This window comes from Lithobates pipiens, unplaced genomic scaffold, assembly GCF_037356315.1.
Source record: "Lithobates pipiens isolate NorthernLeopardFrog02 unplaced genomic scaffold, aLitPip1_a1.2 Scaffold_16, whole genome shotgun sequence".
NCBI lineage: Eukaryota > Metazoa > Chordata > Amphibia > Anura > Ranidae > Lithobates > Lithobates pipiens.
The window spans coordinates 278,404,447-278,429,094 of record NW_027507748.1 but is presented as its reverse complement, the minus strand read 5'-3'; the positions used below and the strand labels follow the sequence as shown (position 1 = coordinate 278,429,094).

Sequence of the window (24,648 nt, the reverse complement as noted above, 5' to 3'; positions counted from 1 at the left end):
TGGCTATTTAAAGAATTATTCTATGAATACCTTTGTGTCTCTGCTGTTTGCATTCTTTTGCATTTTTTTTTTATATTCAAGCCGTTATTGAACCTGTACAAAAGTTAGTCAAAATATAAACTCTCACCTTGTAAAAGAAACCATTCATTTGTATTAGTTAAGCTCTTTGGACATACTACTTTTGTCCAAAGAGTGAACCTCTAATTACAAGCTGATGGCTGTAGTAGCTTGTGTGGGTTTTCTTCAACCAGGTGAAAGTGACGCCATGGCTGTCTAGTCGCTGAACACATTCATGGAGTTGGTGGTGCGCTTCCATACCCCTCCTGCCAGCAGGCCCCCCCCCCACCATTGGATCACAACGCCTGGCTTTAGGGGAGAGAGCAATGGGGGGCAGAAAGAAATCCATGCCTTAATCTTACATGTAAACAGCAATACCGAAAGTGGCAATGATTTTGTCACTTCCGGTTTCAGATCCACTGGAGAGACATTGGGATCTATTAGACCTGTAATGTCTCCAAAAAGAGTACCTGTCACCTGCCCAGTGATATCACGTTATTAACCCTTAGTGATAGCAATCAAGTAAAAAAAAAAATAATAATAATTATAATAAAATTAATAAATCCTGTTTTTAAAATAATTGCCGTAACTCCTGTTGACCCGCACACATGCGCAAATTCAGCCCAGGGTGTGCACGTATATGTAAACCACAGTCACACCACACGTGTGACATATCACTGCGAATGTCAGAGTCATACCAATATTTCTAGAAAAGAAGCTCCTGGTAAAATTTAAACTGATGAGCTCTAAAAGCTTTTAAAGCATCACCTATGGAGATTTTTGGGCACCATAGTTTTTTTTTTTTTGCGCTTTCAAGGGCCCATGCAATTTTAAGACTTGCCGTGTTGGGTATTTATTTACTCAACACAATTATATTGTGTGTGTTTGCACAAAAATGTATTTTATTATATTTTTATAATTTGCAACTATCATCTTTTTATTCTCCAGGGCCTCTGCTTTCAGAAAATATATAATGTTCTGGGGATTTGAGTAATTGTATTGCCAAAAAATGAAGATTTTTACATGTGTGCAAAAAAAAATTGCTCTAGCACTAAACTGGTTAGAAACCATTAAAAATACAAACACCTTTTTTGCCTTTTTTATATGTAATCTCCTACCCTCTGTTTTTAGATGTATAAGGACCATAGACAGCTAGAGGAGGTGTTTTACATGAATGGCTGTGCAGGGTAGGAGGGGACATGCCAGCAGAAGTCTGATCATTGGAGGACAGCAGGCTACGTTTTCAGCACAGCTAGAAAACTGACCACGCTGTGATCTCATGCCTTGGGTAGTCAGTTTTTAATAGGAAAGCAAAGAGACTAACAGGAACACCAGGTATTTCACACAAAGTAAGCAAATCAAAGAGAACAGGATCCTTTTTTATTCAAGTGCATGGTATAGCAGGCACATATCGGGAATAAGAAATTGTGGGTTGACATATTTTTTTAAATATTGGCTGCTAACACATGTTGGGAAAATATTTCCAAAATCTCTTTAAGACATTATTATCTAAATTTGGCATATTTATGTAAACAGATTGGTAGTTTCTAGCTCTCCTTGATTCCAGCAGTAATCCTCATTTCTGAAATTGGTCACTGCAATTGTTGGTCCTTGGAAAGTTTATATACAGTATGTCACAAAAGTGAGTATACCCCCACATCTTTGTAAATATTTTATATCTTTTCATGTGACAACACTGAAGAAATGACACTTCACTACAATGTAAAGTAGTGAGTGTACAGCTTGTATAATGGTGTAAATTTGCTGTCACCTCAAAATAACTCAACACAGCCATTACTACTACATTGTAGGCCCTGGAGTGGTCCCGGCGACATGTCTCCCAGAGTTATTTCCGGGTATCATGGGCTCTGGCGCTTTGAGTGGTTGGAGCCTCGATGACATCACATGAGGGCGGGAGTCCCCGGTGATGGCACGTCAGCTGTAGCAACAGCACGAACGAGTCGTTGCTTCAGTGCGCATGTGCCAATGACGTAGGCACATGCTGATACAGGGAATATCTCCTAAACCGTGCAGGCCTACCTGTAGTGAAAAGTGGCTTATAAGGGTTTACAACCACTTTAAGCCAGGAAAACATTTTATTTTTTTTCTGACATCATTTATGTTACTTTTGGAACACCTGTACACAATGGGATCCCTGTAAAAAAATATATATATTTTTCTGGAGTCCCGTGTCAAATACCACCACTTTGGTTGAACCCATCTGGGTGGGTCAAAAACATGCACATCTACCCAGCCCAAAACCCATCCCCTGCCACTCACTGTGGTTCCCATCACTGGATTTTACTTCCTGTAGTGACATAAGAGCTCCTGTCCAGACCAATTTTCAGCTTTCAGCGCTGATGCACTTTGAAAGACAATTGCGTGGTCATACAACACTGTACCCAAATGATTTTTATAATTTTCCCCCCACAAATAGAGCAAATAGAGCTTTCTTTTGGTGGTATTTGATCACCTCGGCGGTTTTTATTTTTTGTTAAAAGACCGACTTTTTTGAAATTTTTGATTTTTTTTTTATATTTTGTTACAAAATTTTGTAAACAGGTCATTTTTCTCCTTCATTGATAAGGTGGCAGTGATGGGCACCGATAGGTGGCAGTGATGGGCACTGATGGGGGCAGTTATGAGCACTGATGGGTGGCAATAATGGGCACTGATCAGCACTAGTTGGTTACCCTGATAGGCAGCACTGCTAGGTAGCACTGATTGGCATCACTGATGGGCATTGATAGGTGGCACTTATGGGCATTGACAGGTAGCACTCATGGGCATTGATAGGTGGCACCGTGGGCACTGACAGGTGGCACTGGCAGGGGGTACTGGTGGCACAGATGAGGCGGAATTGCCTCTTCCTCTTTTGGACCGATGTCCCTTGCACATAAGCCAGTAATCATCTTTTTTTTTTCTCCTCACACTGTCACCGTAAGGAGAGAAAAAAGCGATTACCAAGCTTTTGTTTACATCATGTGATCAGCTGTCATTGGCGAACGGCCCCTTACTCGGATATGTGATCACCCAAGTCTCAGTGACTCGGTGATCACAGCGCGCCCCGACATATGACGGCCTTCAGGAAATTCATGTCCACGATGTGGCCGTCATTTAGCCAAGAGGTTAATGTTCACAGCAGCCCTGAAATCATGTTTCTTTTCCCTTTTATTTTCTGTTGAGAATAGAATCTTGGTAGCCTGCCACTCCTTATAATGTAAACAAACACCAGACGCTTATAAGCTGTTAGAAAGTGACCAAAACCCTACTTTAGAGTCTTTGATGTGCTCTTTGAGGATCATTAAGAATGAATTAATTCACAGAACATGCAGTTAAAGAAATCAGGGATGGCTTGTTTTAAAGCTCATTATCGGAATGCTTTAATATCTATCTATCTTTAATACTACTTGTGTCACTTACATTTCCATTTCCTCCTCTTCTTTTCTCCCTTGTGGTTCCCCAAGGTTCTTTTCTTGGATCTCTCCTATTCTCGATCTACACCTCCTACCTGGGTCAGCTGATAGCCTCCCATGGCTTTCAATATAATTTCTTTGCTGACGACACCCAAATCTGTCTCTCTACCCCTCAGCTCACAACATCAGTTTCTTCCCGCATTACTAATTTACTGACTGACATATCAGTCTGGATGTCACGCCACTTAGTTAAAACTCAGTCTATCCAAAACTGAGCTCATAACATTTCCTCCCCCATGTGCCCCTTCTCCTGACAACATCAATGGCACAACCATAAACCCATCTCCCAGTGCCAGGGTGCTAAAAACCTGGACTCTGAACTCTCCTTTTGACCCCACATCCAGTCACTGTCAAAAGGTTGCTGGCTCAACTCGCAACATCTCCAAAATATGCCTCTTCTTATCCAATGACACCACAAAGCTTCTAATTCACTCTCTGGTCATCTCTCACCTCGACTACTGCATCTCCCTCCTCCTTGAATTACATTTACATAGGCTACACCCCTTCAGTCCATTATACATACTGTTTCCAGACTCGTCCACCTTACCAACCATTCAGGGTCTGCTATCCCTCTCTGCCAATCTCTTCATTGGCTGCCACTTACCCAACAAATTAAATATAAAATACTAGCAATAACTTACAAAGCCATCCACAACTTTGCCCCCAGCTACATCACTAACCTAATCTCAAAATACCAACCAAATCATTCTCTTGATTCCTCCCAAGACCTCCTGGTCTCAGCTCCCTTGTCACCTCCTCCCATGCTCGCCTCCAGGACTTTTCCTGAGCCTCTCCCATTCTGTGGAATTCTCTACCCCAATCTGTCCGGATATCTCCTACTCTGTCCACTTTTAGGTGTTCCCTGAAAACCCTTCTCTTCAGAGAAGAATATCCCACCTCCACCTAACAACTGTACTTCCACTTTCTCCATCAGCTCATCCCCCACAGTTATTACCTTTTTGTATTGCTTGACCCTCCCTTTTAAATTATAAGCTCTAATTGGTAGGGTGCTCTGATTCCTCCTGTATTGAATTGTATTGTAACTGTACTGTCTGCCCTAATGTTGTAAAACAATGTGCAAACTGTTGACGCTATATAAATCCTGTATAATCATAATAATAATATTGCTTTCCTATTGACATGAATGGGGCAGTGACATGCATACTCAGGAAAGATAAAAGCCAGCTAGAGATTTTCTTTGTGAATGCCAGAGAGGGCCTGGCAGGACTACACAGCAAACTTGCTGGATCAGAACTGAAGGTTACTGGGTGGGCTGCACTCAGAGAGGAAGGGAGAACAAGCCATAATTACTTATAAAACATGTCTACATTCAAATTATTTTCCTAATGTTTTTTGCTGCTGTAATTATTTATTGGAATGCATACTACTGCAAAACTAATTCTTTTTACACTTCTCTTTGATAGTTTCTGCGTATGAAACCCTGGAAGATTCTTACAATATGAACCGTAACAGTTCAGGTGCAGGCAATCAGTATTCTAAGTACCAGAGTGGAAGCACCTGGGGGTACCAGGTAGGTTCGGTGTATATATAATATAACTGTGCTATTCTAAGTTTAAATTTAAGTAATTAATCCTTGAGGCCGGGTTCGCACTGGTACGACAAACGCTCCGACATTGGGAGCTCATGTCGCATGACGTTTTAAAATTAATGTTTCCCTATGGGAGCTGTCTTAACTGGTCCGACACAAGTCGGTCCAACTTTGAAAATGCTCCCTGTACTACTTTGGTCCGACTTCAACCCATTGACTATCATTGAAGTAGGATCAAAGTTGGATCCTTGTCCTAACCATCCGACTTTGGCATCCGACATGTGTTATTTCCTGCCCCCTGCTGTAGCCCCTCCCATTATGTGTTAGTTTTGTTTGGTCAAAGGACAAGTCAACTATCTGAAATGGTGGATCAAAGTAGTATCCTGTTCATAAAAGTCGGATGGATGTAGGACCAATGTAGGACTGATGTCGCAGAGAAAAGTAGGATGAAAGTTGTACTACTGTCGTGTATATAGTGTGAACCTGGCCTGAAAGTGTATACTAACAATTCCTACCGGTGTCCCAACTTTTGCTGATTACTAACAAGCTTTCTGTCTGTAAAAAAGCAGTGTTGAAGCAGACTGTGTTACAACACCCTCTTAGATTTGGACCGTATTATACTGCAGGAAATATTAGGTTGCTCTCAAAATGGTGAGAAAAAGGCAATTAACAAAGAAAGACAGACCATTATGACCCTTTACAGAAATTCCAAAGAAAGCCAAGGTATAAGTAGAAACAGTTTCTTAAACCATCAAAAAGGCACTTAGAAACTGGAAGAAACCCTCACAGGAGTTGGTCTGGCAGACTCAAAACCACAACAGAATCAGAAGACAGGTTTCTGAGGGTCAACAGCTTGTGGGACAGATGGCTCACGGGACAACAGGTTCAAGAACAGCTTAACACTGATTGAAATAAGCAAGTCTTAAGCCTCATACACAAGATCGGATTGTTGGCCAACAAATGGAATTTTGTGCGAAGGGTGTTGGCCCAAACTTGTCTTGCCACACAATTGTTGGCCAACAATTACGAAGGTAGTGATGTACTATGCTGTTTTTCCCCTCTTTAGCGCCACCCTTTGGGCTCCTTCTGCTCATTTCGTGTTAGAAGAAGTTTGGTGAGTGCTGATTCGCACTTTTCATTTCTCACTTTTCAATTCCTTTCTGAGCGGCCTGTTCGTCAACCAGCCATGTTGCAGAATCGGTGGAGATAACGTGTTATTTATTATTGGCCTTGGAGTTATTGCTTTGACATTATTTTTTTGGTTGAATAATGATTTTATTTTATATATTTTATATATTTTTGGATGCATAGAATGCACTTTTTGGTTAAGTTCTATTGGCAGATAGCATGTCTAATTTTATTTGTTTTCTTTTTTTAATGCACAATAAAAAAATTGTGTAGAATAATACTTGGCTATGTGTTTGCAATAACTCCATCAGTATCACCAGCAAAGCAGCTTCATTATTATCCCATTAAAGAAGAAGAGAATTGTGCGCTGCATTTAGAGATTTCATAATTTGCCACGTTATGAATGTTAATTCTGCATTACGAGTTTACAAGACCTACCGCTTCTGGCTCGTCCTTGCTTCCAAGTATGCGTGTTTGTACTTTGGACTTTTGTCCAATGGACTTGTGTACTTACGCTCGGAAAATCCGACAAAATCCGACAACAGACGTTTGTCCGTGGAAGATTTATAAAACTTTATAAACATTTGTCCACGGAAAGTTGGCCAACAATTGTCCCATGGAGCATACACACGTTTGGAGTTTCCTCCAACAGCCTCTCATCACACATTTCCCTTTGGAAAATCCGATCTTGTGTATGAGGCTTAAGTTTCAACTGTAAAGAGAAGACTTCCAGCTGCAGCTTTGACAGATGGGCTAGCTGTAGGAAAGCTATTGCAAAAATAGCAAAATAAGGCAAAGAGGCTTGCTTGGGCCATGAAGAACCAGCAGTGGACTACTAAAGATTGTAAGAAGGTCTTATAGACGGATGAATCAAAATTTGAGATCTTTTGTATAAGTTTTTGTATGCCATGGAGTAGGGAAAAGGATGGTTCCTTGATGATGACACCAACTGTCAATCATGGAGAAGTAAGCATGATGTCCTAGGATTCTTTTGCTGGATACAAAGCCAGCGACTTGCACAGAGTGAGTGGCACCCAAATCAAAGCTACTACCATAGCATTTTGCAGTGATAGGCAATATCCTCTGGAATATACCAGTTGGTCAAGGGTTGGTCCTACAGCAAGATAATGACCCAAAAGACTGTGTCAGAGTTAGCTTAGAAGAAAAGAACAAGACAGTATGCTTCAAATTAAAACCCATCAAACTGGCTTGGAATAAACTAGACAGAACGGTGAAGCAAAGCAACCTACAAGTGCAACACATTTGTGGGAAATTTTGCAACAGTGTTGGGAAGACCTTTCTGAACACTATTTGATTTCTGTTGTAGAAAGAATGCCCCGCACATGTCTGGCATATCTGCAAAAGGTGGCTACTTTGATGAGTCAAACATTTCGATTACATTTTGTTCAAAAAAATGATTAAATTATTTATTTTTTATGTCCTATTGTTTATTTGTTCTAGGCTTTATTTTCAGAGTACATTGGGACATTAAATTGTGTAAATGCCGATAACAAAAATTAAAAAATGGGGGTGTTCTAAAACTTATGACTGGTAGTGTAGTGATTATCTGTAAACATGCAGCAGTTTTTTGGTCTTCTCATCTCACTGCTGAAAACAGACTCTCAGTAATGATTGATAGAGATTATGTGATTTAGACTGTTTATGCTTGGCTGTTCAGGAACAATAGTCTTTTCATTATTCAAAGCAAGAAAGAAATACTTTTTTCTATGTAAAATAAAAATGGGGTCAGTTCACTAAAGCTGGCCATGAACTGATTGAAATTCAGCCGGTCTAGTGGGGATCAGTGCGTGGGTTCCCCCACTTGTCACAAGTCGATTGTTTAATCAACTTCTGTCGAAGGGAAATGTTAGAACAGTTTCCATTGATCAGTGGTTGCAGTCACTGATCAGTGTACTCTGACAGTGGTGGGTGCCATTGACAAAGCTGGAGGAATTCCTCTATCTACCTAATTTATGTAGCTGGAGGAACCTGTTATTAACCATTTCTGGACAACTTTAATTTAACTCATGGGGTATTTGTATTACTGCACATAATGTACAATTAGAAATTAGGTTTGTACTCTATTAAGGACAGTACCATACTTGCCCATTTTTTCCAGATACATTTTGTATTGAAATCAACCAAACATCTTTCTGTGTCAGCTCATGTGTATGCATGAAATATTATGTGTTCATATATAATGACTTATGTTATTACACTGCAATGTAAATTGCATTAAACATACATATGTTTGGACATGCATTTTGATGGATTTTCATTTATTACAATGTTAAACGCATCTAGCAAAAGACAAGTGTGATAGAGTTCATATGTACCAACATACAGTATGTGTTGTACGTTAAGCTGTATTTGAACTTATTTCATGAACATTATAGAGCCTTAGAATACACATTAATAGGCCTTATGTCATTGAGCTTTGTTTGTGGTATTTGTTTTATTGATTTGACTGGAATGTCTTGGTTCTTCATTTTAAGTTCACTCTATGGGCTAAACATTACCTGCTTTTTTAATTATTGATTTCTTTTGCTTATGAGCAAGATATAACATGGCACAAGGGCCAGAATTGTTACTGGGCTAAGAAGTGAAAGTCCCTTTTTACTAGAAATGACAGTTGGATATGTCTATGGTAGCACAATTTTCATACATAGGACCCTGGAATCAAGGTTGCCCAGAGAATAGCCATTCTTATGCTGCAACTACACAGGCTTCTGAACATGTTTATGTGCATGATCATGTGCAGGTACTTTACTGGCCTCCATGTATGTTACTTAACAAAATTTAGCTTAAATCTGGGTGGATGAGTGTGGATAAAACTGTGTATGGCAGAATATACCATCTTGAATGCAAGCTAGTGATGCCGAGGTGTTTTGTTTAGAGACATAAGTTTGCATAACAAAGGAAGGTAGAATTACAGGAGCATTTATGAGTGCATTTCTTTCATCGTCAGTTACCTAAAAAGTCTACACTTTTTTACAAAGGTCTTTATTGTACATCCTAGCTGAGCACAAAATTCTTCCCTGCAGGCACAACTTATATAAAAGCATTATGTTAATCTGTCACATTCCAGTAGGTGTATAAAAGCATGAAACCTAAAAATGGATATGAAGAGCATTCAAATACTTGGTGTACCCTAGATATGAGCAAGGAAGACAGTACATCTGCACAAAATAAAAAGCTATGCATGAATCTTTTTTTTTTCAAACACCTCCAGGGACGGTGTTTACCAGCGATGCAGTGTTGTGTTGGTGACTGCTGTTTCCTGTAGAAATTCCCAGTCCTCTGTCCCCAGGCACCCCTGCAACACTGATCTTTTGGTGCTGTGGGGGTTTCTATCAGCAGCTGCAACTGCAACAGGCCTTCATCAAAAGTGCCGACTAGGACTGCCCTTTCTGCCCCATGCTCCATTCATACCACCCATGCTGTAGTTTTGCACAATGCAAAGCATACTGCGATTGGAGGAGGCAGGTAATTCATTCACCTGCTCGTCTTCCATTCACAGAACGCTTTGCATCGTGGAAACTTACAATATGGGGGTTATAAATGCAGCATGGGGGCAGAAAGGATGGGCACAGTCAGTAATTTTTTTGCCCGTCACAGGTGTAGCTGCTTTTATTAACCCCTGCAGCAGCAGAAGATTACTGCTGCAGGGGTATCCAGGGGAAGGGGACTTGAGAATTTTATACTGAATTAATGAGGTGCAATATATTACATTTTTGGTTTTGGGTTTAATACCTCTTTAAAGCGGGATTCCAATCTTAAGTGGAACCTCCGCTGATCGGATCCCTCCCCCCCTCCGGTGTCACAATTGACACCTTTCAGGGGGGAGGGGGGTGGAGATACCTGTCAAAGACAGGTATTTACACCCACTTCCGGGCATAGACTCCCGTGGGAGTCTATGCCATTTCCTGCCCTGCCGCGCTGTCTGCTGGGACACACACGGGTCCCAGTGACAGCGCGGAGATTTCCTATTGCGCTGCGCGACTCGCGCATGCGCAGTAGGGAACCGGGAAGTGAAGCCGATTTGCTTCACTTCCTGATTCCCTCACCTAGAATGGTGGCGGCAGCAGCCGAGAGCCGAGCGATCGATCGGCCTCGGCTGCCGGCATCGCTGGAACCCGGGACAGGTGAGTGTCCATTTATTAAAAGTCAGCAGCTGTAGTATTTATAGCTGCTGGCTTTTAATATTTTTTTTTTTGGTGGAATCCCTCTTTAAGCACATTTTGCATTTGTTATATAAACCATCCTTAAACAGAACCTGTTCAACTTAATTTGTAATTAGAACTTTTTCAACATTTCCCTGACTTATTGGGGTTCATTCACTAAAAAAAAGTAGAGCAAAATAATTTTGAAAAGTGTTTACCTAGCTTAATTCAATCATCGAATCCATTAAAATTCCATTCTTAATTGTCTTTGAATTTGATTGTATATTCAAAGATAAAAATTCTAAGTAAAAAAAAAAATCCATAGATTTTATTTATGGAACACAATTGTTGTCCTTTATTAATTATTATTTATTTATTCTTTGCAAAAGTGTGATTTAGTCGTTGCTATAACTATATAATATATTTTGGCATGAAAAAATTATTTATTAAAGCTGTTCTGATAATGTTTCCCCAAGGAGTGATTAAGGCTCCATGCACACTGGACATTAAAATAACATTATAAAAACGCCAGTAGCTTTGCAGTGAGTCTTTCAACGTATTTTAACGTTTTTGCAATAGCGTTTATTATCGTTTTTCCTCATTAGAGTTTTTTTGTGTTTTTTTTATTTTTCAAGGGATCAAAAACCTTAAACACTGGTGAGCCAAGTTTTTGAGAGTTTATCAACGTTTATCAGCATTTATGAGCATTTGCCATTTTTTGCGGTAAGAAAAACAACTCCTGAACGCAATTTTACAGCGTTCAGAAAACAGCCCGTAAACTCCACTGCTGATAAAAGTTCAAAAACGTTCAAATACATGGACACATAGGATAACATAAAGTGGAGTTTATTGATTGTTAAAAAAAATGCCAAAAAAAAAAAAAATTCATTTGTAAATGTAATATTAGGGATGTCCAGTGAGCCCACAATGTTCTTCGGATCGATTCCAGGGTGCTTCCGCCGGCATTCCTCTTAAGGAAACCAGGCAGTGAATCCTTTCTGCTTCACTGCTGGTTCCCTACTGCGTGCTGCACTTTCCAATTGGCCCGGCAGCCGGTCCCCCCCCATCCCCCCAAAAGGTGCCAAATGTGACACCGGAGGTGGGTGGGAAGCATATATGTGGTACTTCCACTTTTGGATGAAACTCCGCACTAAGTTTGGTAAAACATTTAAAGTCTACTAGACATGATTCTTGTCATATATTCAAAGTCTATGAATTGAAAGAATGAGATTATACACATTCATAATTTTATGTCTTAACCTGCCTTAATAAGAATGTGCTTGATCATGAGATTTAGTATTTTTAACAATGTTATAGCTGACATAGCTCTGCTGCAGTAAAATGCAATGATTGCTCAGAGTAGTCCAGTAAATCTGTCAGTATGGGTGGTTTGACCAGTTTTAGGAAATTGACTACTGCTTATGGCTTGAGGATATGACAGATAATTTGATGAAATTTTAGTTTTGTGAATTTGAGATATTATTGTAGAGCGCTTAGTTAAAAAAGTTCACAGCCATCCAGATATGTTTATCCAGGTTTAGTATTTATTATTTTAATGGTCTATTTCAGTAAGTATTTGCTAAGAATACATTTAATTATCTTAGGCTGGGTTCACATATATGCGGGTCCTGTTTCGGTGCAAAGTTCGGTGTGGTTTGGGTATAAATTTGATACTAAAATCGCTCCTGAACCGGACTGAAAAATGCACAGGACCCAATTTTAATTTGCACCACAATCGGCCCCCATGTTAGTCAACCAGCTCCATTGAAAGCCGTTCTGATTCACATGTTATGCGAATTGGATGCCGTTCAAAACACATCCGATTTGCATATGTGAGTAGCCAAGTCCCGAGCCTCTCCAGGCCTAACGGTGACCTCCAAAGTTAGGGGCAGTTGACATACTTCTGTGTAGAGTGGGTTACGAGGCATGGTGAGTTCAATGCAAGGTAGATTAATAGGTGCCAGACACTTCTCGAATGCAAAGAGATTTATTGTCTCTTAAACAGAACTGTGGGAGAAAGGTTTAGGACCAGAACACCCTTTAGTAGTTGCAATGTTAATTTAGCAGACTCAGAGACATCTATAGTTAGACAGCCATGCGTGGAAAGGCATCCAGCAAGACATCACATCTGCATGAGTAGGAACATTGTCTCCTATGGAAACAATCTTGAAACAGTTTCTAACAAAGGTCGTAATGAACTTGTTTCACCCCACTACCCAGCTTGGTCCCTGGCTTAGCACACAATACTGCTCTGCAAGCGTCACCTCCACTGGCTGGGTGCCTGGCATGACATCTGCTGAAGTTTCCCAATTCATCACCGTCCCCGGTTGGTGAGAATACTGCTCTGGTACTTGCTTCAGCTACTCACAGTGGCCCCTGGTAGTAAAGTGGATGGTCCCTTAATTGCCACAGCTTATCTTCTACCTCCGAACATGACAGGTTCTCTGGCCAGCAGAACCATCACTAGCAGCCAGATGCCCTTGGGATAGGCCTCGGGCTCTGGCCTAGTAGCCTGGAGCAGCACAACACACATCCACCCAGACAGCCGACAAGGTGGCACAGAACCCCGATCAACTGACCGCTCCCAAATAAATAGGCTCTCCCAGCAGGCCAAGGAGCCTAAGAACATCCCTGCCCATTGGCTGAGACACCCCATTCATTCCTAATTTAACCTTGCAATGCCCTTGTCTTATCTAAAGCCACCAGATACCCCACAATCTAATGGCAGAAGCGAGAAATACTGCAATTCCAGAATTAGGGTGAAATCAATTGACCTCCTATCAATTGGCCAAGGCAACTATCACTTGACAAATAAATTTACTAGCAACCCTGCCTAAACGACACGTGAACCAAGCCTTAATAGATTAGGATTTTTCTTTAGACTGAAAGCAGTATTAAACAAAAAAAAAAAAAAACATATCTTGTATTGCTTACCAATTCTTAGATTTGATGGCTGCAATTGTTTTCTTTTTAGGATTTTTTTTTTCTATTTTCCTCTGGTGATCCAGACAGTAAGTCTGTTTTTCCAAAAGAGCAAGTTCTATTCCAGATGTGTCAGTTTACAAGGATTTAACACTGGCAGAGGTGCCTACAATCATCAGCTTTTATTCAAGGAAAACCTTTATCCCAAAAGGAAAAAAAAAACAAAAAACATTTGCTGTAACTGATTATAAAGCATGAGCTGGAATGTGACTTCAGTTTGTTAGTACATTTAGTACATCCAAATCTGCTAGTACATGTACCACTACCCCCCCCCCCCCCCCCCCACAATGACAATGCTGCTGTCTGATGTGCCCCTTTCCTCCAGAGTGGTGGCTCACTAGCATAGGAGGTGTGTTACTGGACAGGTGGAAACTGAGGTGAAAAAAGCCTAAAATAGAAAATGAATGCAGCCACATCTAATGATTGGTAAGCTGCAATATATTACATTTTTATTTTGGGCTAATGGAACAAGAGCTTGGTTGCTTCACAAATCAGCCAATCAAGCACAGGCAAACAGGAGGAGTTATACAGATCTCAACCAATGAACAATTAATAGGGTAGTGTATGGGCGTGTCTATGCAGGAGCAGTGTGTATGATTTCCCACCCCCTGTACCTGTAAGCAATGCTCTCCAGTAAGATCAAGGAAGCCGCACGGCTGGCCTTGAAATGATAGACACTGTCTCCGACCATAACGCACTCAAAGACCGCCGTTTTTACCATTGGTGTGAATCCTTGCATTGTTCAGATAACAACGCATGGGAGATTATCTGCAGAGACACACCATAGCCTCCCCACGTGTTGATCAGACACACAGAGTGACATGAGCATACATCCCCCATAACCGATAATGTCTTTGCAGAGTGAACACACCCCCCCCCCCCCAAACGAATGTCTGTGCATTGCAGAGGGGCTCTTCACTGGTGGACATATCCCCACTCTGCAAACACTTCTCTGCACCCTTAATAAGCTTTCAACTACTAAAACGGGTCTCAACCAGCGTCAGTTATATTATTGTAGATTTTAAAGTTAAACACTGGGGTTTAAAGGTATAATCAAATGAAAGTAGAACTCCAGAATCAATCCCATTTTTTTTATCTGACAGAATGGAGAGGGGTTACAGAACCTCTGCCAAATTTTGCCACTATCACTATCCCCATATGGGAGGATTTTTTTTTACTAAATGGCTTTGTAATGGTGGCTTGGAGCTTTTAGAAATTAGGTAGGAGGCTTACCAGTTGGGCTCATGTTGAGGTTACGTTCAGAGATGAAATCACTTCTATTAGATGCATTAAAAAAAAAAAAGAACGTTTCTTGCTCATTTTAGGCCAAACTAATTTCTCTACACACTTTTTTCAAATGAATAATAATGGTTTAGTGGAGGGATTTTTGGTATTTTGAAGTCCACCCTTATATTACCTCTTCATCGCTAGCTAGTTAGCATTATTGATGTTGAACAAAATTATAATTACAGCTCTGATTCAATTATAGATATTATGCTTTGTGAAAATTCATGCACAATAAATCAGTCAATGCACATTGTCAAATAAAGTCCTCCAAATAATACATGAATATAATTGTAACCAAAATTAGTTTCCAATCAAATAAGGTCAAATAAAACAATCCAACAGTGTAATGACTAAAAAGTTACCATCACCAATATGATTCTTTCAAATGTCAATCCAAAGTGACCACTGCCACTAATATAGGAAAACACCGGTACCCGAAATGCGTGACCCTCTCACTACAAGATTAGGCAAATACAGCTTGTGTTAATTCTGAAGATCTTCCAAAGAGGTGCAGTCCACTTTAATACTTGATCTGATTTGCTATCCCCTCCCCATTAGATTTTATAGCCAGCATATAGACTGCCTAACTACCTCTCACCTGGCCAATGTACATAAATGGCTGGATGGAAGCTTAGAATGGGTGCCTGCTCGGGCCGCGCGATCCTGTGATGGCTGTGATCATAGGACCTAGCCAAGGCGGGCTCAGGATATGGGCACTGTGATTAGCCCTCCTGATCAGGTGATGGCTGTGTGCAATCACAGCCTACACAGAGAGCAGGGGAATCTGCAAACTCTGTGACAGCTCTGGGTGTAAGGGATGATTTTACCCACATAGCTGTCACAGATCCCCACACATAGTACACCAGGCACCACTGTACCTGTCCCCATAAACATCTGTACTTGTACACAAAATATCTGTCACTGTACCAATGCACAAAACATCTGTCACAGTACCTCATCAGTGCACAAAAAAATCTGTCAGTGTCCCCATACTCCTTTGATGTTGTGCTTCTCTATGTGGTCAGGCTGTAAAAAAGTCTCAAACGTGGTATCACCATACTCAGGACGAGTAGCAGAATGTGTTTTGAAGTGTAGTTGCAAGTGTGCCCATGCCGTGTATGAGAAATAACTTGTTCATTTGACATTGTTGCGAGAAAAAATAATAATTACATTTTCCAAAGAATTGTGGGGAAAAAATTACAACTTCAAAAAACTTGTCATGTCTCTTACTAAATACCTTGGACTTCTTTCCAAAAAAGGGTCATTTTAGGGATGTTTGTACTGTCTTGGCATGTTAGGGCCTCAAGAAATAGGCCATCAGTACATCAGCTATGATCGGTTTTCAATGATTGGTGCCATAGCTTGTAGATTCTATAACTTTCACACAGACCAAATAATATACACTGAGTTAGATTATTTTTTAACCAAAGAAATGTAGCAGTACACATTTTGGTCAAAATGTATGAATAAAAAATACTTATTTGCTAAATTTTATAACAAAAACTAAGAAAAACACATATTTTTTCAAAATTTTCAGTATTCTTTCATTTGTACCACAAAAAATAAAAAAAACCCCAGCGATGATTAACTACCATCAAAAGAAAGCTCTATTTGTGTGAAAAAATGATAAAAATTTTATTTGGATAAAGTGTTGCATGACTGAGTAATTCTCATTCAAAGTGCGACAGCACTAAAAAAAGAAAATTGGCGGAGTAGGAAGGGGGTAAAAGTGCCAGTATTGAGGTGGTCAAGCGTAAGCTTAGAATCAAGCATATAGATGTGTAGGCAAAGATATACAGAGAAGCCACTAGCCTCCAATACTTCCCAGTTCATAAAAAAAGCAAAAATGACAGGGCACAGTTCTCACTTACTCCCAGCATCAGGTTCACCCTACATCTTTCATCTGTTCTGACTTCTTTAACCACTACAATACAGGGCACTTTCGCCCCCTTCCTTCCCAGCCCAATTTTCAGATTTCATCGCTCTAGCGCTTTCAGTGACAATTGTGCGGTCATGCTACACTGTACCCAAATTAAATTGTTATCATCGCACAAATAGAGCTTTATTTTGGTGTTATTTATTCACGACTCCGTTTTTATTTTTTGCGATATAAGCGCAAACGGACATTTGGAAAAAAAGCAATAGTTTCTTTTTTCTATTTTAAAAGAAATCCAATAAAATCTAATTTTGTCATAAATTTAAGCCAAAATGTATTCTGCTACATGTTTTTGGTAAAAAAAATTCCGTTAAGTGTATAATAATTGGTTTGTGTTATCACGGACATATGTACGCAAATGATCATGTACATATGTGTGCAGGTGATCACGTACATATGTGTGCAGATAATCATTGGGACATGTGATTTTAGTGGGACATATGTGGGGGACATGTTTTTATTATTAGGGACATGTGTTTTTATTATTTGGGGATATGTATGTTTTGGGGACATGTGTGTTTTGGGGACATGTGTGGGGACTGTGTTTGCACTGTGTTGTGTGTTTACACTAGACTGATGATCAGTGAGTAAAAAGCTGTAAAAAACAGCTCATACTCACTGATCATCAGCCGGCTGCAGCGTTCTGCTCTCCTCTCCTCAGCGATGACTTCCGTGTGAGGAGAGGAGAGCCGATTGCCTAGCAACCGGCTGTTTGTTTACATCACATGACGGCCGTGATTGGACACGGCCGTCATGTGATCAGGAGGGCCAATCACAGAGCCCTCCTGCCGATCTGAGATGTGCCGTGTCCGGGTGACACGAGCACATCGGGATCGCGCCGCTGCGCGGGCACACGCGCGATCCCGCTACTTCTGAAGGACGTTCCTGAACGTCCTATCAGAAGTAGACGGCTCCCACCCGGCCGTATATATGCATTGGCCGGGTGGGAAGTGGTTAAAGGGCAAGCTGTGTTTGCCTAATCTTATAGTGAGATAGGCACACACTTCACGTACGTGCATTTTACTGTATTAGTTGGTTGTGGTGGTCACTTTGGATCCAAGTTTTTATTTTTATACTTGGAAGAATCATATTGGCGACGAGAACTTTTTGGTCATTACACCATTGAATTGTTTTATTTGAATTTATTTAATTGGAAATGTATTTTGGTTAAAAATATTTTCATGTATTATTTGTAGGGCTTTATTTGATCACAATATTTATTGAATAATTTATTGTGCATGAATCTTCACAAAGAATAATTTATATCATCATATCAGCACTATCATTTTCATTTTGTTAGATCACTTAGGGGTTTATATTTATTTACAGCAGCTGGGTATTGGTTGGTAGAAGAATAAGTTATCTGGTTCACAGTTTTCCAATATAATTTTCTCACAATTGTTATTCTATTCATCAGAGTGGAATAGACAAGTTTGAGCCAACATCAGAAGGATGTTGGCTCAAACTTCTCTTGCATAGACACGGTCATACAATGTGCATCGGAATTGTGTACATACGATTGGAATTTCAAAACTGATTTTGTTGTCGGAAAATTTGAGATCCAGATCTCAAATTTTGTGTGTCGGAAATTCCAATGGAAAATGTCCGATGGAGCCTACACATCAGAATCAGGTCAGAATTTCCGACAAAAAGCTCCCATCTAAAATCCGACCTTGTGTACATGGCAAAATGGTTCTACAAACACTGAATTTGTAATATGGGAAGAACTTGCTTACATAGTTACATAGTAGGTGAGGTTGAAAAAAAGACACAAGTCCATCAAGTCCAACCTATGTGTGTAATTATATGTCAGTATTACATTGTATATCCCTGTATGTTGTGGTTGTTCAGTTATCTAAGCCATTGTACACACGGTTGGAGATTCCGACAACCAAATCCGTCGGATTTTGTCCGTCGGATTTCGTCCGACGGATTTTGTCCGAAACTGTTGCATACACACGGTCGGAACAAAGTTGTTGGAAAATCCGACGTGATGACGTTATTTCGTTACGACGGGACTATGTTCAGGCTAGTAGCCAATAGCTTTGATGTAGGATTTTGATCTGAGCATGCGTGGCACTTTGTCCGATCGGAATTCTCTACACATGATCGGAGTATGTCCGATCGGAGCATTTTGTCTGAAAATTTTACCATCAAGTTGGAAAACTTGGTCTGTCGGATACTCAGACGGAAACAGTCCAATGTAGACCACACACAGTCGGAATATCCGACAAAACGGTCCGATCGGACACATTCCGTCGGAATCTCTGACCGTGTGTACAAGGGCTAATAGTTTTTTGAAACTATCAATACTCTCTGCTGAGACCACCACCTGTGGAAGGGAATTACACACCCTTGCCGCTCTTACAGTAAAGAACCCTCTAAATAGTGTAAGGTTAAACCTCTTTTCTTCTAATTTTAATGAGTGGCCACGTGTCTTGTTAAACTCCCTTCCACAATTTTTTTTTATCCCTATTGTGGGGTCACCAGTACGGTATTTATAAATTGAAATCATATCCCCTCTCAAGCGTCTATTCTTCAGAGAGAATAAGTTCAGTGCTTGCAACCTTTCCTCATAACTAATATCCTCCAGAGCCTTTATTGGCCCTTCTTTTACTCGTTCCATTTCCAGTACATCCTTCCTGAGGACTGGTGCCCAGAACTGGACAGAATACTCTAGGTGTAGCTGGATCAGAGTCTTGTAGAATGGGAGAATTATCGTTTTATCTCTGGAGTTGACCCCCTTTTTAATGCATGCCAATATTCTGTTTGCTTTGTTAGGAGCAGCCATGAGTCTATCATCTACTAGGACCCCCAGGTCCTTTTTCCTCCTAGATTCCCCCAGAGGTTCTCCCCCAAGCGAATAGATTACATTCATATTTTTGCCACCCAAATGCATTATTTTACATTTTTCCACATTAAACCTCATTTGCCATGCAGTTGCCTACCCATTAATTTGTTCAGATCTTTTTGTAAGGTTTCCACATCCTGCGGAGAAGTTATTGCCCTGCTCAGCTTAGTATCATCCACAAATACAGAGATTGAACTGTTTACCCCATCCTCCAGGTCATTTATGAACAAAATAAATAGGATTGGTCCCAGCACAGAACCCTGGGGGACCCCATTATCCACCTCTGACCATTCTGAGTCCTCCCATGTATCACCACCCTCTGAACTCGCCCTTGCAGACAGTTTTCAATCCATGTACTTACCCTGTGGTCCATGCCAATGGACCTTATATTGTACAGTAAACGTTTATGGGGAACTGTGTCAAATGCTTTTGCAAAATCCAGATACATCATGTCTACGGGCCTTCCTATATCTAGATGGCAAATAACCTCCTCATAGAAGGTTAATAGATTGGTTTAGCAAGAACAATTCTTCAGGAATCCATGCTGATTACTGCTAATGACACCGTTCTCGTTACTAAAATCTTGTATATAGTTCCTCCTCATCCCCTCCAAGAGCTTGCATACTATTGATGTTAGACTAACTGGTCTGTAATTCCCAGGGATGTATTTTGGGCCCTTTTTAAATATTGCTGCTACATTGGCTTTTCTCCTATCACCTGGCACCATTCCAGTCAGTAAGATTGTTACAATGATGCACTATGAGTCTTTATCTGCGCATAAAGTGGGAGTAAACTCCCATGCATGCCTAAAATAATGCTTACCTACAGTATATGTACTTTAACTATCTCCTAAACATGCACCGTTTAGGAGATATTTACTGTACATGCAGCCAGTGACGTCACTGCTGCATGCGCTCTGGAGGAACACCTAACCGTGCCGTTCTTCACAGTCCTGTGCCGTAAACAGCGGCTCCCACATGCATGCGTGGGAGTGATGTTATTGTGGCTCCAGCCACCCACACAGCTAGAGTTCGCAAAAAAGGAAGATCGGGGTGAAGATGGAAGCACCTTCAGCAGTGACAGCGCTCCGCTGGAAGGCTTCATGTTCAGGTAAGTTTCACATATTATACTAGCACATTATGACATTGCCTTTCAGGTTTAAAAAAAAAAAAACACCCAGCAGTTTACTACAGCTTTAACTTAACGAACCTTTGAGGAAATAAAAAAGGAATCAGTAAGCCATCTATCACCTTGCTTATCTAACATGTTAAGTGTTCCCACTCTCCGTTAGGGAGGATGCGATTGGCATTGATAATGCTAGTTACCTTGCAGACTCAAACTTTGTTGGTTGAATACTTGTTTTAAGTTAGCAACACAGGAAAAAAGTTAAAGTGATTTTAGAATGCTTGATCTTTACACTGGTTCTGGGTCAGTAACTCAGGAAGCATCAAAGCCAGTGAATTAGCAAAGCTGGGTATCTATCATTTTCAAGAGAAAATGTCAGAAATGGCAGCGTCCATTAATTCTATTTGAACAGGTTTCCTTTAAATGGAGAGCATAGCAAACCCTGTTTCCCCGATAGTAAGACACCCCCGATTGTAAGACGTATCGGGAGTTTCAGAGGGGTCGGCTAATATAAGCCGTACCCCGAAAGTAAGACATATGTCTTACTTTTGGGGAAACACGGGGGTATTGCCGCCTCCCTCTCATCTAGCTGCCTCCTGCCCACGTCCGCACCGTCCCCCTCTCCATACGTCGCCACGTCTGCCATTTCCCTCTAATCTTAATGAGCGCCGCCTCCTGCCCACGCCTGAGCCGTCCCCCTCTCCATACGTCACTGCGCCGTCCCCTGCACTTGTCACTGCCGCCTCCTGCTTAAAATACGGTAATGCACACAGTATTAATCATACATCAGTAAAACATACACACTGGCATACTGGGGTATCATCTGCTGTATGTAACCCAGTGGGTATCAGCAGGTGTCACACTGGATTAAATACAGCAGGTGGTACTGTATCACACATAAATCTGTTTTATCTTCCAGTATTCCACTGTTCGTTCTTACCATTTTTCATTGTTTTACATGTTATGCAATGTTGTAACAAGACATTCTTGGCACTTCCTTTTATAAAACTGTTTTGTGGTGAATACAATACTGTTCAGGTTGTTAATAAATGTTAATTTTATGGTTAAAACAAAAAATTCGACAATTTTTTTCCAATATAAGACATACCCCGAAAGTAAGACATAGTGGGGCTTTTGGGGATAAAAAGAAAGTAAGACACTGTCTTACTTTCGGGGAAACACGGTAGCTTTGATGAGCACATATTTTTGACTTAATAATGTATTCATAATACTACAATAATATCTAAATATAAACACCATGTTTATTCTTCATTGAATCTTGGTATTCTTTGTGTATTTCTTCCTGATCTGTGCACATAAATATCTAGCATGAAACAACCCCCGCACTTAGCCTTTATTTACAAGTTTCCTGTTAGGGCTTTAAAATAATTATGTATATGATTTTACATTGTTAAGAGCTTGTGCTTGCATTTTTCTTGTTATTTTAGTAAATGTAGAGTTATGTAGATTAGTTACTAGATGCAGGGTAGATTAACTACTAAAATAAGCCTGTTAAACAACTTAAAGTGACTTTGTCACTTAAACCAACTTGCTGGAAAAAGAGGTACCTGGAAAATAACAAGTAAATATTGCTTCCTACCAACCATAATATTACTAACATAAATGTGGGATGCCTTTACTCTAGACAGAGCTATCTGCATTGGAGCATGTGGACACAGCCTTGGAGGCAGCCAAGACAGGCAAAGTCATCATCTTCATGCAGAAGTTGTCAAATTGGAACGTTTGCAGAGAGACAGCCTCAACCCCACACAATGAAAGTCAATAAATTAAAATGCCCTGCTGCCAGGTGCCAAGCAGCGGGGCAGAAAAGTGGAATGGTTCCCCATATAAAAACAAAGATGTGGATGAAGAGACACAAATTCATCTATTTACTGGAGGAAGGCCTACGAGTAGGCCTCAGGTGAACCTCATCCATATATTGGAAGAGTATTACTCTAAAGAGATTCATACAGAAAGAGGATACAGTGCTTTCCCCTAAGAAAACGATCCAAACTACTACCAAAAACCAACAAACTGCTAAGTGAGTTATCCTTTCTTGTTCTGAAGGAAGGTACACTGTACCACAGAAAAATATTGCCCTGTGGCTTGTCAGCAAATTGGCAGGTTATACTGTCAGTGACCCAGGCCCAATTTGTGGCAGAGAGAATCCACACAAAAATGGGAAACTGAGACGTCTATAAAACATTCACCTAGTTCATGAGACAAGGCATGTGTGGGCGTCCTGTTCAAAGAGGAGCTGAGGCCTGAATTCCACCTCTTAGACATCTGTTCCACTGGAAATACAGACCATTGACTTTCTTAAGTAATATCAGAAGACAAATACCATCATGTTCTGGACAGTTATTTGCATTTAAAAGTAGATAGGAATACATCTCTGAGGGGCAAGGAGGGGATGCTCCATTGTGGAAAAGGTGAACACCATGCTGGGGTTGTTGAGTTGGGGCATTTCCAGGGAGACTGCCCCAGCCATACACAATGAAAGCCAATCAACTAGAACACCTTGCAACCAAGAGTCAAGTAGAGTGGTGGCTAAGCGCAACAACTCTCCATCTAGGAACTGAAGATTGGATCCATCTCACAAGAAATGCATGAAATTGACCCATTACCTAGCCAAAGTGGTATGGAAATACAGATATACAGTACATTCATTGAAAGGCCCACCCTACCGTGTTATGTTTTGCCATACATATGATGGCCCACAGACATATGGGACCCAGTGCCCACAGAATAGCTTGCAAAGCTCCCTATTTCTTGAATTCCAGAATATAAACAACAGGACTGGTCATTGGTGCAGCAAGGTGAGTTGGAACTATAATACTTTGAGTTCTTTCACACTGGGCCCCCCCCCCCCCCCGTGTGTTAGTGGTAAAGCGCCAATCATTTTAGCGGTGCTTTACCACTGTTTAAGCAGCGCTTTTAACCCTAAAGAAGAGGTTAAAAATGCCCATCTTGTGGCGTATCTGAAGCGCTGCTCATTCATTGCAGTGAAGATGTTGCTTGCAGGACTTTTTCTAACGTTCCCCAGTGTGAAAGCAATCAAGCTTTTACACTCTGGCACCATGGGAGGCAGTTTTAAGGCACTTTACATGTGCTATTTCTATCACTAAAACACCTGAAAACTGCTTCAGTGCGAAAGGGGTCCAACTATCAACCTAGGGATCCCGTGGAAAGAGGCCCCTGAAGTTGCCCTACACCAGCCTAGTTATAGGTGCAACATTCTAAGCATTCCAGTCTATGATATGACTCATGGAACCCAAGAAAAAAATGAGCCGCCCACACAGTAAATGTCTCAAACCTATTGAGACCCAGAGGCTTATAATGGGGTTTTCAAAGAACCTGTCCGAGTTTGGAAACCACAAACGTCTCTACTACCAGAAGTTCAGTGGTGGGTGACCCCTGCTCTTCCACAATTATCTCCAAATCCCCAGAAGAAGCCATGACTCCTGTTAAGATTACACTGCCAGCTAGAGATCCCCCTTTGGAGCCCTCTAAACCACCATCCACTTGCAAGCCTGAGAACAGAGACATGTTGTCTTTTGTCCCGGAGGATAGAACTGAGGTTTCTAAATGTGCCTCAAGAGTTGTGTAACTTCAGGAGATGCCATGTACAGTACACCTTGTGCAGGATTCATTTGAATGTTTTGCAAATCTGCCAGGGTTAGTGTGTTCAAGTGGGGTGGAGTGTAACAGAGTGCCAATTTACTCACCATGTTCAGATGCAGGCGCAAGCCCCCTTAACAACTTTTTTTCCCCCCCACAACTCCCTGATTTGCCCAGGTAAGGTACGTTTTTCTGCTTCCTTCTCTTGGAAACTCAGAGAATCCACACCTTATGAGACAGAGGTATTTGGGCAAGTGAGCTGCAGATAAGTGACAGACCCTACGCTCTCAGAGCCTAATGGTAAACAACTTTTTTAAAAAAAACTCTGCTTTACCAATACATGTGCCTTTGGCTAATTCCCTGAAAGAATACTGTCCATTTTGTTTTGTCCATTTGTCTGTCCATTTGTCTGTGCCACGTTAAACGTGCCTTGCAAAATTCTATATGTAAGCTTGCCAAACCACTGCCTTCTC

The 24,648-nt window shown here is 40.8% G+C and overlaps 1 protein-coding gene across 2 annotated transcripts in view; it reads left to right on the top strand.

Moving 5' to 3' along the window:
* PKP1 (plakophilin 1) overlaps nucleotides 1-24,648 on the top strand; it is an 88,439-nt gene that overhangs the window by 5,606 nt on the left and 58,185 nt on the right. For both annotated transcript variants that reach the window (XM_077481480.1, XM_077481479.1), the window contains exon 2: nucleotides 4,958-5,064. In XM_077481480.1, the coding sequence (XP_077337606.1) occupies nucleotides 4,958-5,064 (107 nt within the window). The remainder of the gene's footprint in view (nucleotides 1-4,957; nucleotides 5,065-24,648) is intronic.